Here is a 15,614-nt window from a genome sequence, read left to right on the forward strand (position 1 = left end):
CTTTGAAGAATCTCTCATTCTCTAAGCCAGCCCAAGGCAAGAGCAAAATGCTATTGGACTTCCCATCTAAAACAGTGACAGCAGCATAAACTACTTGACTTTAAAATTATTCCCACTTCTTAAGTAAATCATCAACTTTCTTCTGAATTTGCAAGTGAACTCATCTAGATTCTCAACCACAGGCAACTTTTTGATCATTTGATTAGAAGTGATCTTAAAGACCACCACCACCCTCCATGGTTAGTTTTACACTACAACCTTTATATTCAATGCCTGAAAATAAGTTGGAGAAAGCAAGTGCAGGATATGAACTATGAACTTTTATCTTAAATGTTATATTGATTGTTAACAACTTTATCATTTTTTCCAGGCTACCAGTGCTAATATCCATGTCTTCCGATTCCTAGCTTGGACTCTTTCTTCACAAGAAGCAAAGGAAAAACACACTTAAAAGGTAACAACACATATAATCATACCTTTCTTGCCAGCAGTGTGGCCATTTGAGACACTACCATGTGGCCAAGGAGAAGCCACACCAGCCACTGCTTCCCCCATTCCATCCAGAAGCTCCACTCAAAGTCGGTCGCATCCTAAATAGGACAAAATAGTTTATCAGAGGGATTTCAGTACACGTCTGAGTCAGAACACAAACTCCAGTTAAAACTGGAAAGAAGGCCAGTGTGAGTCCAAACTCTGTAAAACAGGATTTACACACTTCTAGCCTTTCCCCACCCACCTGTACACTCCCCTCCAGCTTGCTATTAGTAATGGCAAAAACTTCAATAACTTTTGCACCAACCTAACAGAATGATTGCCATTGCCATTCCCCAAATGCACCTCGGACTTTCTACAACTCAGTGTCTTTGTTACAGCTGATCTCCCAGGGCCCTCTATAGTATAGATACTATTATTATTTCCATTTTGCAAAACATGAAACAGAGACTTAAGGAACTCAGTTCATTTACCCAAGTTCACAGGGATAGTACAAGTAATGAATTGAGGCTATCCCAGTTTAGACAACTAGATATTTTCACTGAGAAATGTAAACTGGACACTAATAAAATGGCTTAAAGTCAGTCATTCTGAGTCTTGTTGCCATTTACAGACAGAATAATTTGTCAGAGAAATTAACTAATTTCATATAAATTTATAATGAAGGAATGAAAGGTACACTTCCCTTCCCCCCAAGAAGCTCTGTGTCCATGTGGCGTTCTGTGTCTGCATCAGTACCAGGTTCCACATCTATGAAGCTCCCCAGGAGGAGAAGGTAGAAACCTCTGACAACAGTGGACATGTGGACGCTTAGGAACCAGCACCTCAAAGTCATGGCCTCAGGAGCCCCAGAAAGGACCACGGAGGCCAAGAGGAGCGTGGAGAGATGCACACTGTCATCGGTCACCCTGAAACAGGCAATGCAGGCTTGGCCAGTGAAAAGTTCAGCACTACCAGGATGGAGGGGGATTTGAGGTCTCAGAATTTTCTAAGCAAAATGTGTGCCTGGAAAAGGACTCCTGCAATGACCACTGATATTGAACTCCTCACCAATCTCTGCAAGTGGAACTTGAAGCCTCTCTTAATTGGATTTGAAGAAAAGTGTGATTTTTTTTGGTGTACCTAAGATTGTGGGGTAATGTCATACCAGTTGCACACAAATAAAACCCTTTTTTGCAGAAGGTAAGATACACATAAAATTGATCTTGATTCATAACAGACTATGAGCGCAAGGTAGCTAAGACTGGAGGCTTGGTTTGGGTCCAGAGCCCAGATCTACTCACACACTTGCTGTGATGACCTTGAACATGATTCTTAACCTTTCTGTTCTGTTTCTTCATATGACAATAGTACTTACCTTACAGGGATTTTTGAGGCTTAAATAAGAGCATATGTACATTAAAAGTTTGTAACAGCACACAGTACTCATTAAACAGCAGTACCCACTACTAACTGCTAGACCCATGTACTTCCCATCCCTTGTAAACCACCAGCCAAGACTGTATCATGCTTTACTTTGTGCCACTCATTTTAAAAAAGTTTTCCCATTTCTTCAAATAAGGAAATACAATACTGCACATTCTCAAATTACACATGCTCCCCACACCCCAGATCCTGATACATGACCTGCTCATAAAGCCCCTGTCCCTTGCTGGAAATCATGTATGTAGTTGAATTGCTTCCATTTAGAGATGACTACACCAGAGTCTGGGACATGCCCACAAACACACAGCCAGGCAGCACAGCAGAGAACTCAAAGCTTTAACCTGGCTCCTGATCCCTGATCCACAGCTTATTTCCCCATCTAGAGATTTCCAAATTAGCCAAGAGTCAATTAACTAAACAAATGTAAATAAGTTCAAAGGTCATGTGATGAGGCCATGCTAGTAAAATACCACTTTTATAACAGGGATACAGCTAAAAGACACCAAAAGCCAAGACACTTTTTTAATACAAACTCAAAAAGAAAAAAAAGAAAAAGAAAAACATTTGAGCTTTTTAAATACAACATTTTTGAACACTTAGAACTACATTTAGAATTCATGACCCCAAGCTTACCTATGCCTCGAAACTTCTCCAAGTTTAATTTTTTAGGGGGGAAAAAAGGATATAATACAACAAAACATATAAGACTTTCTGTTCCACCAGAAAGTCCAGGACTCCTGAAAACTCTGCTGGTAAAATCCCATCAACAAAAATTACACATGGCCTTTCACCGCTAATTATTACAGAAAACATTCATTTAAAGGAAATAAAAATGTCTCTCTCATGTCTATTCTTCCCTATTTAAAAAAGTTACCTAAGGGAAATGACCAAACAGAAAAGCTGGGACAATGAATAGGTCAAGATGATGTTTAATGATTTGGGTAAGAAAAATATTGACTCACTGCTTCTTGAAGCAAAAGCTTTATAGACTCTGAGCTCAGTCACATATTTCAAGGCAAACATGAAAGCCTGAAATCAGGAACAACATCATGTTCTGTCCCTTCCCCCATTTTCTTTCTTGACTCCATGGTTATTAGTCAATTAGGAACCTCTTCTTTGGCACTCTAAGGGGGTCAGATACAAACTGGAGCTAAATCTCAGCCAGGCAGAACTAGACAGGCTTCTCCATGGAAGCAGGGAGGCTGTACTCCAAGGAGAAGTCACCCACATCCAACCTCAAGGTGGACACAAGCCACCTATGCATCTTGCTAAAATGCAGATTCTGATGCAGTCAATCAAGGGTGGGGCCTGGGATTCTATATTTCTAACAAGCTTCCAGGTGATGTGATACTACCAGCCTGGGGACCAATCTACATGACTGATTATGCCTTCCTACAGCTGAATGTTCATAAACTCACAGAATCCTTAACAGCTCAGCCCGCCCTGTACCATTCCCAGGCAGGGAGGGCACATACTCCGAAGCTGCTACCTAACACTCACCAACAGAGCAGCCATCCTCCTGTTCACCGTTCAAAGTTCTGGGCACCCAGACTTCGGAATTCACTGAACAAGTTAACAAATGTGGTTGTTTATTCTGAGGCTTGCATTCTGCTACCAGGCAATACTAAGGACTCTGAGAGACACGATTGTTCTGGGTTTCTTAAATAGCAACTCTAACGTCCTAGCAAAACACTTTTTCCTTTCTTAACAAAGGAAAGGGTCTGGGCCTAGTGTTTGTAACTGCCTCTTTTCCTACCCACAGCGGAGTTCTGCTCTAGGCACCATGAGGAGCTCAAAGTCTAAATAGGAAGACCCCCAGCACCAAGACCACCACACCCCACAATGAAGACACACCAAAAACCCACTGCAGAATGAGAGGGGTAACAGCGCTGCAACTCAACTTCATATGTCAGTGAAACTGACAGACCTGTCCTTTCTTCCCAGTCACTGATGAACATTCGAGTATGTGTTTTCTAATTACAACCTCATAACAATCTTTAAAGTAGCTCAATTTGTTTAATAGACCTTATCTTTTAGAGAGTTTTCAGTTCATGGAAGAATTAAGCACAATGTACAGAGAGTTCCCATAGACCCCTTAACCCCTCTCCATCAGCATCTCCCACCACAGTAATATATTTGTTCCAACTGGTGAACCTACATTGATACCCTAAAGTCCATAGTTTACATTTGGGTTCACTCTTGATGTTGCATATTCTATGGGTTTGGACAAATGTATAAAAACACATATCCACCATTGTCATATCATATGAAATAGTTTCACTGCCCTAAAAATCCTCTGTACTCTACCTCTTCATCCCTCCCACCCTGACCCTGCTCCCCTCAATCCCTGGCAAACAATGATCTTTCTACTGTCTCCATATTTTACTTTTTCCAGAATGTCATGTAGTTGAAATAAATAAGTTTTGGGGTTTTTTCTTTTTATTTCGTCAGTGATTTGAAGCTCTTTTTGAGACAGTCTCGCTCTGCTGCCCGGGCCGGAGTGCAATGGCACAACCTCGGCTCACTGCAATCTCTGCCTCCCAGGCTCAAGTGATTCTCGTGCCTCAGCCTCCCAAGTAGCTGGGACTACAGGTGCATACCACCACACACACCTGGCTAATTTTTGTAGTTTTAGTAGATACGGGGTTTCACCACATTGGCCAGGCTGGTCTCGAACTCCTGACCTCAAGAGATCCACCAGCCTCAGCCTCCCAAAGTGCTGGGATTACAGGCATAAGCCACTGTGCCTGGCCTGAAGCTCACTTTTTCTTTTTTCTTTTTTGAGTAGTTCTGTTTTTTAACTCCGTGTTACAAATGAGTTAACTGGAGGTCAGAGAAAGCAGATTATTTGTCCAAACCTAGTAAGGGGCAGAGCCGGGTTTCAAACCTAGGCCTGTCTGAAGCCAAGGAGGAAACCCTTTTCTGAGATGTTTCTACTCATGCTTGTCCCTGTACCTGGACTTTCTGCCCTTCCCACCCCTTTGCTCCACAACACTATTTGACTAGGCAATCTCCAACCTAGAGTGCACCTCATTTATGCCCCGTAACCACAAAGCCAGCCCAGTGGCATGCACAAAATACTCACTAAATGGTACAATTCAAATGTCAGCTCCAGAGTGAAGCTTTCCCATCCCTACCTCCCAGGTGGACCTCATTGCACTCCCTTCTCCGTCATCCACATCTCAATTCTAGAACTTTTATTATGGCATATTTATTATATCACTTTTATTCCTGTATTTTCTCTCTGGAGGGAAAAATGGATCTCTCTGGGAGCAAGAACCTTGACTTAAATCTGTCTCCTAGATGCCCAACATTCAGTAAGCCTTTAAAATGGCGAGGAGCAGGAACGGAGCCAAAAAATCAGCCTATCTAGTACTTGTCACATTTCTCCCTCTGTTTAAACTTGGAAAAGTCACTTAACTATCTGGGATTGAATTTCCTTGTGTGTAAAATGAAGGGCTCCACTAGCACAATGTCTAAGATTCCTTTCAGAAAATGGGAAAGACAATTATTTTCTAGGCTAAAGGAAAGAAATACTAAGAAAGTGCTTGTCACCCACCCGTGCAGAAGGGGTCGTCCCCTCTTCTCACACCCCTATGTCACTAGGGAAGAAAGTTACAAGAAAAAATTCCTGGCAAATAAGGACTTGCCCTAGCAACTCACCACTGAGTAAATCTTTCCTCCTTCTAGCCTTGAATTCTCATCGCCCTTAAACCTTGCCAGATCACAACTCACTCTCAGCCTCTTAGCTGGAGTACTGTGTTGTTATCACAAGAGATGGCTAAAATTCTGGTTCTGTGCTTTCTCTTGCATTCCCCAGAAAACTGAGGACTATTCTCCAGCTGAAAACAACACAAACGCATAGCTAATAAGGCCTGGTCAATAGACTAAAATGTAAAGTACCAAGCCAAGTGCCAAGGCACTCACCGAGACGCCCTAAGTGAATGAGAAAAATTCACCCTGTAGCCACATCAGTTAGCTCAGTCCACTAGTTCTTCAACCCAGATCCCTGGTCCCACTGTTTTTGGAGTCTTTTTGGATTTTTTTTGTAATCAGTCCATGACCTGCTGAATAGTTCCACTGTTTATCTCCTAGTGAGATGGGTCAGGAGCACTGTTTTATTATGTCTATGGATGGTATTTGCAGATAGTTTGCTATCAGCTCAGAAGTTTATATCTACAAATGAAGCAGAGTCTAAGAAAGGCCATGGGTAAGCCTTAAAAATGATTTGAGGCCGGGTGCAGTAGCTCATGCCTGTAATCCCAGCACTTTGGAAAGCTAAGGTGGGTGGATAGCTTGAGGCCAGGAGCTCGAGACCAGCCTGGCCAACATGGTGAAACCCCGTCTCTACTAAAAACACAAATATTAGCTGGGAGTGCTGGCGCATACTTACAATCTCAGCTACTCGGGAGGCTGAGACATGAAAATCACTTGAACCTGGGAGGTGGAGGTTGCAGTGAACTGAGATCATGTCACTGCACACCAACCTAGGTAACAGAGCAAGGCTGTCTCAAAAAAATAAAAGTAAAAAATTTTTTTAAATGACCCACTGCATAATCATTCAAATCTTTCAATAAATTTTATTAAGCATCTAGTATATGCTGCTTCATATACTCAATTACAGCATATCAATTAGGCTCTGTTATCCAGGAAAGTCTTGGAGTTACTGCAAAATCGTTCTCCTCCCCGTACTATATGCTAGACCTACTTCAATTCCGCAGACTGTTCTCTACTCACTTCTACCCATTTCGCCTTATTCCTTCCATTCCATGCTCCCTACACAGCACCAAAGTAATATTTTTAAGAGCATATTTGATCATGTTATTTCCTCCACTTAATATTCTTCATGTGCTCCCCTTAGCATTCCAGAGAAACTTCTCAGTGAGACTCATGCAGTTCTTCATAAAATGGCCCTGTCCCCCTGTCCACCCTTCCATCGTCGTACCTAACCTTCACTGCCCCCACCATCCCACATTACAACTGCATTGACCCCTCTGACCCCACAGCACCACATTCATGCAGCTGGGCCTCCCACACTTTGCTCCCTCTATTTGGAAAAACCATCACTGAAGCATCATGTGAATGAGGACATACCTTTCAGGTCTCAGCTCAGGCAAGCCTTCTCCCAGGAAGCCTTTACTAGTCCATCCATTCAGCCTGGACTCGGTGTCCCTTGCCTATGCTCCCACAATATGCCACTACGGTTACCTGTATCAAAGCAACTTATCCCATTGTGCTTTTTAAAATTTTATTTTATTTTATTTATTTTTTGCGACAGAGTCTTGCTCTGTCGCCCAGGCTGGAGTGCAGTGGCACGATCTCGGCTCACTGCAACCTCCGCCTCCTGAGTTCAAGTGATTCTCCTGCTTCAGCTCCCAAGAAGTTGGAATTACAGGTGCACACTGCCATGCCCAACTAATTTTTGTATTTTTAGTAGAGACAGGGTTTCACCACGTTGGCCAAGCTAATCTTGAACTCCTGACTGCAAGTGATCCACCCTCCTCAGCCTCCCAAAGTGCTGGGATTATAGACGTGAGCCACCAGACCCAGTCCCCACTGTGCTTTAATTACAGGTTACTGAGCTGTCTCTCCACTAAACTGTGAGCTCCTTTCCGACAGGGTCTACATATATATTAAGCATTGTATTCTTCAATAAACAGAATATATTAGGTACTCAATAAAAATTTGAAAAATTTGAATGATTATACAATGAGTCAAACTATTTTTAGGAACCTGGTATCAGCACAGTCTACTGGGAAAGGGGTAGAAGAGATGCCAAAAGTGGAGAATCCGGTATCTGCCCTAGAATGCCTTTATAACCCCAGGTAGGGAGAAAACATAAGCTCACAGAATAGTTCCAGTGGATGATCTTCTCTGCAAATTATCCTGACCAACTCAAGGCCCACTCTCCGAAAAATCAATTACTGACTCTCAAGCCATGGCCAAAGTACAGTAGTATTACAATAGAGGACCCATTTCATATTTATAAGAAACACATAAACTAAAGTATGGAGAACACTTGGAATACAGCCAGGAATGTATGAAGTACTATGTCCTTGTTTGTTCAGTAAATATGTAAATAAACGAACAAACAACAAACTCGATTTTACTTTGATAGGCCCAGAAACACAACTCCAGGAGTTTTCAAGCTGCATATCCTGAAACAGTTAGAAGCATTCATAGTTAAAATATAAGAGTTCAGCTGTTCGAGATCCCAAACCCAGTCCAAAAGAAGGAAAGAAGAAAGTTCTAGAGACTGTGGACTGAAAAGAAGTGAGCCCATGGTTAACAAAAAGGAACTTCAGCATTCAGGAAAGCAACCATCTTAACCTTTTCCTAAGAAGAAAACATCTGCTTGTACAGCAGGTACTGCCAATTAACTCAACCATGACTATTTACTCCTCTCTAGCATGACTTCCTACACATTACAGGTTAGAAGGTTGAAAACTACATAACCCAGAATTCCCTGTAGCTGGCAGGTGTAAAAATGGCTGAGCTTCTCATGAACAAATACAAACACTATGACTCTCAAAGTAAAGAAACAATGTATGGTCTGTGAGACTTCTGAAGAAAATGGTGGCAGAGACCCTTTGGCTGTTCTGCAGCAGCCATGCTGGAGATTCTGGGGTCCAGTCAGTTCAGAGATGCTGAAGCTGTCAGATGTGGCACCGGAGCCCTAGGTTCTCAAGCAAGGAGCTATGTGGCAGCAGATGTTGTGTACAGTGGCTCTTGGAACTGTTTCTGGTAGCTCACTTAGTGCCTGCTCCTACAGGTTTTTCTATTATTCTCAAATGTCTTTAAATCCCTGCAATAATTCTCTTTTTAAAATAACTGCAATAGATTCTGTTGTCTGCAATGGAACCATGACTAACATACTATGGAAGAAATGTCTCCTCTGATTGGAATCCAGCTCCAGCTTTATAACAAAAGCATTATGAAAACAGTTCACTTTGAAGAACACTAGTCTGAAATAAGTCTATTCAATGGAGGAAAATGAAATGGAAGAAAACACCAGCTAGGTCAACCCAATGAATGCTCAAGAACTAGGTAATGATGGCAGTGACTGTTTGTTAGAATACAGTCACAAATGCATTTATGTATTTCAAAACCAAAAGATATGTAATGTTCTCTATACAAAAAAAAAAAAGATAAATGTTTCAGGTGATGGATATCCCAATTACTTTTATTTAATCATTACACACTGTATAGAGGTATCAAAGTATCACATGTACTCCAAAAATTTATACAACTATTGTATATCAATTTTTAAAGAAAAACAAGGAAATGACCTACCTTACCAACCGGTTTATATTTTTCATTATTATACCTCTTTTTCCTTCAGAGAAAACAGTATAGAGCTGAATATATTTACTATTTTCCTTATCCTCATATCTAGCAAGCTGTAAAAATAAAATACTACAGAAATACTATACATGTTTGTGTACCTATTTCCTAAATAGCATTATTTACTTATTGTTTACTTTGAGACCATATATAATTTCTAATTACACTGAGTAAGACTTATCCGAGATCAGGGAAAACCTTTATAAGGTTCTTGAAATCATAAATGTTTCCCTGCACATTCAAAGGCAGCAAACTGACCTTAACGGCCCGTAAGTCTCCAGACAAGAAACACAAAAGGAGACTAATTTTGTAAGAATTCTGCACAAAAGAGGCACTGCTCTCCGAATGAACTCAGGCTAATGATTCATTGAGCAATTATTGGAAGAGTTTTCTTTTTCCTTCAACAGCTGCTTTTCTATTTCTAAAAGAATTTGAACTAAATCATTTTACTGCTTACAATTTCCAGAGACAACACTCTCTCTCAATCAATACTTTCTTAAAGATAAAATGCTTCCACTAATAAAACCTTTTTTTCTGTAAATAACAAAGTCCCTACTGAAACATCTTCACCCTCCTGCATAGGTGAAGATGCTTGCAAGGGCAGGGATGCTGCCAACAGGACAGGCACAGGCTGCCCTGTTCTACTGTGTACCATTCCCAGCCTCTTCATTGCCCCTCGCCACAGAAGCCAGGCAAATTGGTCCAGTGTAAAATGGTAAAGGGGAGGTGTTTTGTGGGAGAAGAAAAGAGAAAGCCTCTTAAGAGGGTTTAATTACATCAAGAGGACCTAATTAACATGGGTAAGTTATTTTGCGTATCTTCAGCCCAACTGCCAACCTAAACTCAGTAACATCCTCTGGTCACAACTCTACCTACCGACCTGTTTCTCAGAAGTCACTTTGGATTATGCAGGAGAGCAAGACTGCAGAGTCTATTCGGTTTAACTTGAATAGATTCTGTCTCCCTGCTCTGTCTATGCCATATTCCCACCTTTCCTTTCCTCCTAAAGCCAGCAAAGAAGGAATCAAATGCTTAAAAAGAAACATTAAGTTTCAAGGTGAAGTTGAAGGCACAAAACTGTATTATTTTCCCCACATCTCTCAAATTGGAAAACCACTATTTTTACACAGTATATGGAAAAAAGAGCTATAAACAATGAAAAAAGGTGATAAACAAATTGGAGATCATGAAAAAAATGTAATAGAATGAGATGACTAGAGAACAAATTACACAGAATCATGATTCCTCAGCTTCAAACTATGCTAATAAATCACACATACCATTAGTGTCACTTTCCCAGAATATCAAAAAGACAAAGTGAGTCACAATAACGTGGAAGGAAAAAAGATCCCCAGCCTGTTGGGGGCCACAGCCCCTAAAATGATCCTCACACTCAAAGAACTTACTTTACACTTAGGAAGTCTTCACATATGCAAGAAAACTGATTTGTACAGAACATCTCTGCAGTGGGCAGACATAGCAAACTGGAACTCCACATGGAGTCCCAAAATGTTGGAGGCCCCCAGGGCAGAAGGCCAATTAAAGAAAGTGTGATCTCAGAGAGAAAAAGGGAGAACTAACATTTTTGCCATCTATCTAGGGGAAGAAGAAGGGAACCCTCCATAATCCCAGCTACCACCTTTCTACTGTACACACTGCCTGAAAGACCAGGGAAACAGGTGAGCAGAGCTATGTTGGAGTTCTCCCATACATCTTTACATCTGTCCCCTTTGCCCATTAGCTGCCCAAGCTGTCCAAGAGACACCTCCCCACCCAGAGCACCCCTGAACCCACCAGCCATCACAGGCAGCCCAGGGGCCTGGGAGACTGGGAATAGAGACAGAGAAGAACGAGACCAAGGCTCACCACATCCTCAGGGCACACTGCCCCATCCTTCCCCCACAGTCCATTGCTTCCACCATCTTTCTTCAGAAATCTATTTGTGTATTAATAAAATAACTCATTTATGATGCCTAAGACTTACTTTAAAACACAAGCTACAACACAGAGACGTCTGCTTTCAGACAAGATATAGTACACACATTTATCCCTATCCCTCCACTAACGACAGCTAAAACCCTTGGATGTAACATATAAAACAAATGTAAGGGGATTGTGAATGGTGAAAAGAGCAGACTGGCTAGAGAGCTCAGGGCCTAAGGAACGACAATAAGCAAAACAAAATTAAGTGTTAAGTAAATGTTGATATAAATATTAACATTTACATTAATGCATTATACTTAATATAACTTACTAGATGGGCTTAATAGCAAAAGTAGATTACATAAGAAATAATTATTGAGCCAGGCATGGTGGCTCATGCCTGTAATCCCAGAACTTTGGGAGGCCGAGGCAGGTGGATCACTTGAGGCCAGGAGTTCCAGACCAGCCTGGCCGATATGGCAAAACCCCCTATCTAGTAAAAATACAAAAAAAAAAAAAAAAATTAGCTGTGCATGGTGGCACACGCCTGTAATCCCAGCTTCTTGGGAGGGTTAGAAGAATCATTTGAACCCGGGAGGCAGAGATTGCAGTGAGCCAAGATTGCGCCACTGCACTCCAGCCTGGATGACAGAGTGAGATTTTTTTTTTTTAATTATTGAACCTAAGGATAGGTCAATAAAAATCACCCAATCTGAACGAGAGAGAGAAAACTGACTGAAAAAATACAGCCTCAGAGACCCTTGATATAAGAACAAAAGATCTGACATTGGTGTCATTAAATTTTCCAGAAGGAAAGAAGAAAAAATATGAGGTTAAAAATATGTTCAAAGAAATAATGGCAAAAAAAAAAAAGATCTCCAAATTTGGCAAAAAGCATAAACCTACAAATTCAAGAAGCTGAATAAACCCCAATCAAATTAAACACAGCAATTAAAAGACAGAGCTTGGCAGAATGGATTGCTAGAAAAAAGACCCAACTCTGGACTGTCCACAGGAATTCACTTTAAATATAATGAAATGGGGAGGTGGAAAGTTAAAAGATGAAAAAGGATATGGCATACATACATGAATCAAAAGAAAGTGGGAGTGGCTCTACCAATGGCAGATAAAGTAGACTTCAGAGAAAGAAAATCACCAGGGTCAAAAAGGGTCATTGCAGAATGATAAAAATATCTTCTCACCAATAAGATATAAGAATCCTAAATGTGTGTGTGTATATACATATATATTTAAAAGCATTGTGGTTTTTCAGGGATTAGAGATGAAGAGGAGGAGGGTGAGTATGGCCATCAAAGAGGCAGCACAGAGTAGCTCTTCAAGGTTCTGTATCTTTGTCATGTTGGTGTTTACACGAATCTACACATGTGATAAAACCGCATATAACTATATACATATACACAAGTAAGTGCTTGCAAAACAGGTGAAATCTGATTAAAGTCTGTGGGTTGTACTAATGTCAAGTTCCTGGGTTTGAGTTCACTATGGAAGATTCCCCACTGGGGAGCTAACCATCAGGTCCTCCTGTTAGCAACAACAGACACCAGGAACTGCTGGGGGGTGGGAGGGAGGACTGGCAAGGGCTGAAAAACTAACTACTGGGTACTGTGCTCAGTACCTGGGTGACAAGATCATTCATACCCTCAACCTCAGCGTCACACAATATACCCAGGTAATAAACTTGCACATGTACCCCTGGAATCTAAAATTAAAAGGGATTAAAAAAAAAAAAAAAAAAGATTCCCCACTGGGGAAGCTGGGTAGAGGTACACAAGGCCTCTCTGTACTACTGCTGCAACTTCCTGTAAATGTGTAATTGTTTCAAAATAAGATGATGCTAAAGATAACAAATCGTACTCCAAGTCCCATTATACAAAAAGGACTAAAACGAGTTTCCATGGTTAACCCAGGATGGGATTTAGAACTCAGCTAGCATGTCCTCTACTTCGCCCCCTAGTGGTAGCACCAAAGGCACCCGGTGAATAACAAGGTGTGGAATCTCAAGGTGATGACTCAACATCTCATTTGCATACCCATAGTACCCTGCACATAGTAAATTATTTAAAGCTTAAAGAATATTTCTTTTGACTCAACATTTCTAACTATGTGAAGATTAAAGAATTCTTTTTGTGCAAACTGTAGGCAGTAATTCTTTTTGTGCGAACTGTAGGCACCATCGGCGTACTAGGAGTTGCGGTTACTACAACAAGTTGAAGTAATTTGTAGTGTTCACTGGTTTCTCTTCAGATCGAATAAATCTTTCGCCTTTTACTAAAGATTTCCGTGGAGAGGAACAAATCAGTTATAAACTAATTTTTTGCAAGCCTTGCCCTGGCGAGGCAAATCATGTTTTATAAAAAAAGACTTCAAGAGGAAAACATTATGGTGCAGCTTTAGGCTTAAGTGATTTATTGTTGCTGTTTGTTTAAGCATTGTGTAACAGAATTTTCAATGACAGTTAACTCTTGTTTTCTATGTCAAAGGTCTGAATACTTGCATGATGAAAGTCTGTGTAACTTTCCCTGGTGACATCTGACTTGCTAATTAGCAACATTAACATTGGAGACACAGAATGGCTTAGACAATTTGGAGACTCCCCCTTAAGTGATGGCCTTTAAGATCCTAAATTCAGCCACATAGTTGGGAGAATTTCTGGTTGCCTGTCTGCGAAAAAGCCCCAATCCATCCTTCTCTAGATAATATTCTATTATCTATCTACCTAGTAAGAAATTCAATGCAAGGTGGTGATGCAAGCTCCTTAAAGGACTCCATCAATTCCACTGATCAGCTTGGTGTAAACTGGTTTCCACTGCTTGCCTAGTAAGTGTTTAATAAATGTACACAGCCAGATAGAATTTGACCTGAGCTTTGCTTTCATTAAACCTGGGAGCAAAATCATGATGGAATAACAAACCTTCATCCATCTCGAACTTTTCGGCAGCTATTGTCATCCCTGAAAGTGGCATCAGTCAGTTCCCCACACAAAGACACCCCACTTTACATCTTCTCCCACGTGCCCCTGTGATCTCGCTCTTACCTTGCTGCTGCTGCTTAATTTCTTTTTAACAAAGGCTTATCAACTGTCATGTCATGATTTTAAAAGGTAATAACCTTTTTAAGAATGCTGACAGGCACCACTTTTAGGAAATGTACTGAGAGAAGGAAATGTTTTCCCTCCTTCCCACTTCCCCATACCTCCCCCCAAATTTCAGATCCCGCCACTATTCAACCTGCCCTAGGCTGGAATAATCCTGTCCCCCTTTCTCTCTGAGTCTTGTTATGGCACTTATATAAGTCTGAATCATGTTACAGCACTTCCATGTTTGTGTGTAAATTAACTTTAATCCACCTCTAAGGACAGTTCTTAACATTGAAAGTATCCAAATGAGGAGTCCAGAAAGAGTGAGTTAGCATTTGAAGGATTCTAATCAGAAATCTACTCCCAGACATGACTACAATTCAAATAATTCCAACATGGTACCTAAAGCTGCACCTGAAAGTTTACTAGCATAAGGAATGTTAGAAATAAATATTTTAGTAATGAAAAGCATGGTGCTCAATATGTGATGGATTAAAATTTTTCTCAGGCTCTGATACCCTTGTAATAATGAAGCATGTATGTAAGAATCCCTTGAGGCCAGGTACAGTGGCTCACGCCTGTAATCCCAACACTTTGGGAGGCTGAGCCAGAAGGATCGCTTGAGCCCAGGAGTTAGAGGTTACAGTGAGCTATGATCATGCCACTGCACTCCAGCCTGGATGACAGAGCAAGACCCTGTCTTTAAAAAATAAATAAATAAATTAGTCTGGGTGTGGTGGCTCACACCTGTAATCCTAACAGTTTGGGGGGCCAAGACAGGAGGACTGCTTAAGGCCGGGAGTTTGAGACAAGCCTGGGCAACAAAGCAAGACCCTGTCTGTATAAAAATTTTAAAACTTAGCTGGATATGGTGGCACATGCTCACAGTCCCAGCTATTCTGGGGGCTATGGGAGCTGGCACCACTACACTCCAGCCTGGTCAAGAAAGAGACCCTATCTAAAAACAACAAAAAAAAAAAAAAAAAAAAAAAAAACACCTCCCTTGAGCCCAGCACCCAAAGCACTGAAAGTCTAACACTCTCTTGGTCTGTGTCCTTTGCTTTAATAAGGCTCTATCCTCTAATCAGACTAGAAAGGTAACTGCTTCAGCCAGCAGAATAGAATTGCACCAGCCTCAGAAGGAACTTCCGTGCAAGATGCTTGTTGGAGTACCTAAAGACAGACAATAGAGGCTTCACAAGCTTTCAGGAACAAGTTCAATGATGGTTTTGTACTTCCCTACCTAATGAATGTTTGTACTTGTAGGAGAATTCAGTTAGACACCTTCACTGTTTAACATACCACTTGGTGGCAAGGTTGTGGGAGAGAAGAC

The 15,614-nt window shown here is 41.1% G+C and overlaps 1 protein-coding gene and 1 non-coding gene across 6 annotated transcripts in view; one reads left to right on the forward strand and one right to left on the reverse strand.

The window, feature by feature from the left end:
- The window catches only part of HHAT (hedgehog acyltransferase), a 348,408-nt gene that overhangs the window by 288,967 nt on the left and 43,827 nt on the right, over positions 1–15,614 (reverse strand). For all 5 annotated transcript variants that reach the window (XM_063597338.1, XM_003814206.4, XM_003814203.4 and 2 more), the window contains one exon: positions 477–590. In XM_063597338.1, coding sequence (XP_063453408.1) covers positions 477–590 — 114 coding nt within the window. The remainder of the gene's footprint in view (positions 1–476; positions 591–15,614) is intronic.
- LOC112438251 (U5 spliceosomal RNA) lies at positions 13,430–13,544 on the forward strand. The gene has a single exon (XR_003026704.1). It is a non-coding gene; the product is annotated as a U5 spliceosomal RNA (small nuclear RNA).

This window comes from Pan paniscus, chromosome 1, assembly GCF_029289425.2.
Source record: "Pan paniscus chromosome 1, NHGRI_mPanPan1-v2.0_pri, whole genome shotgun sequence".
Classification (NCBI taxonomy): Eukaryota; Metazoa; Chordata; class Mammalia; order Primates; family Hominidae; genus Pan; species Pan paniscus.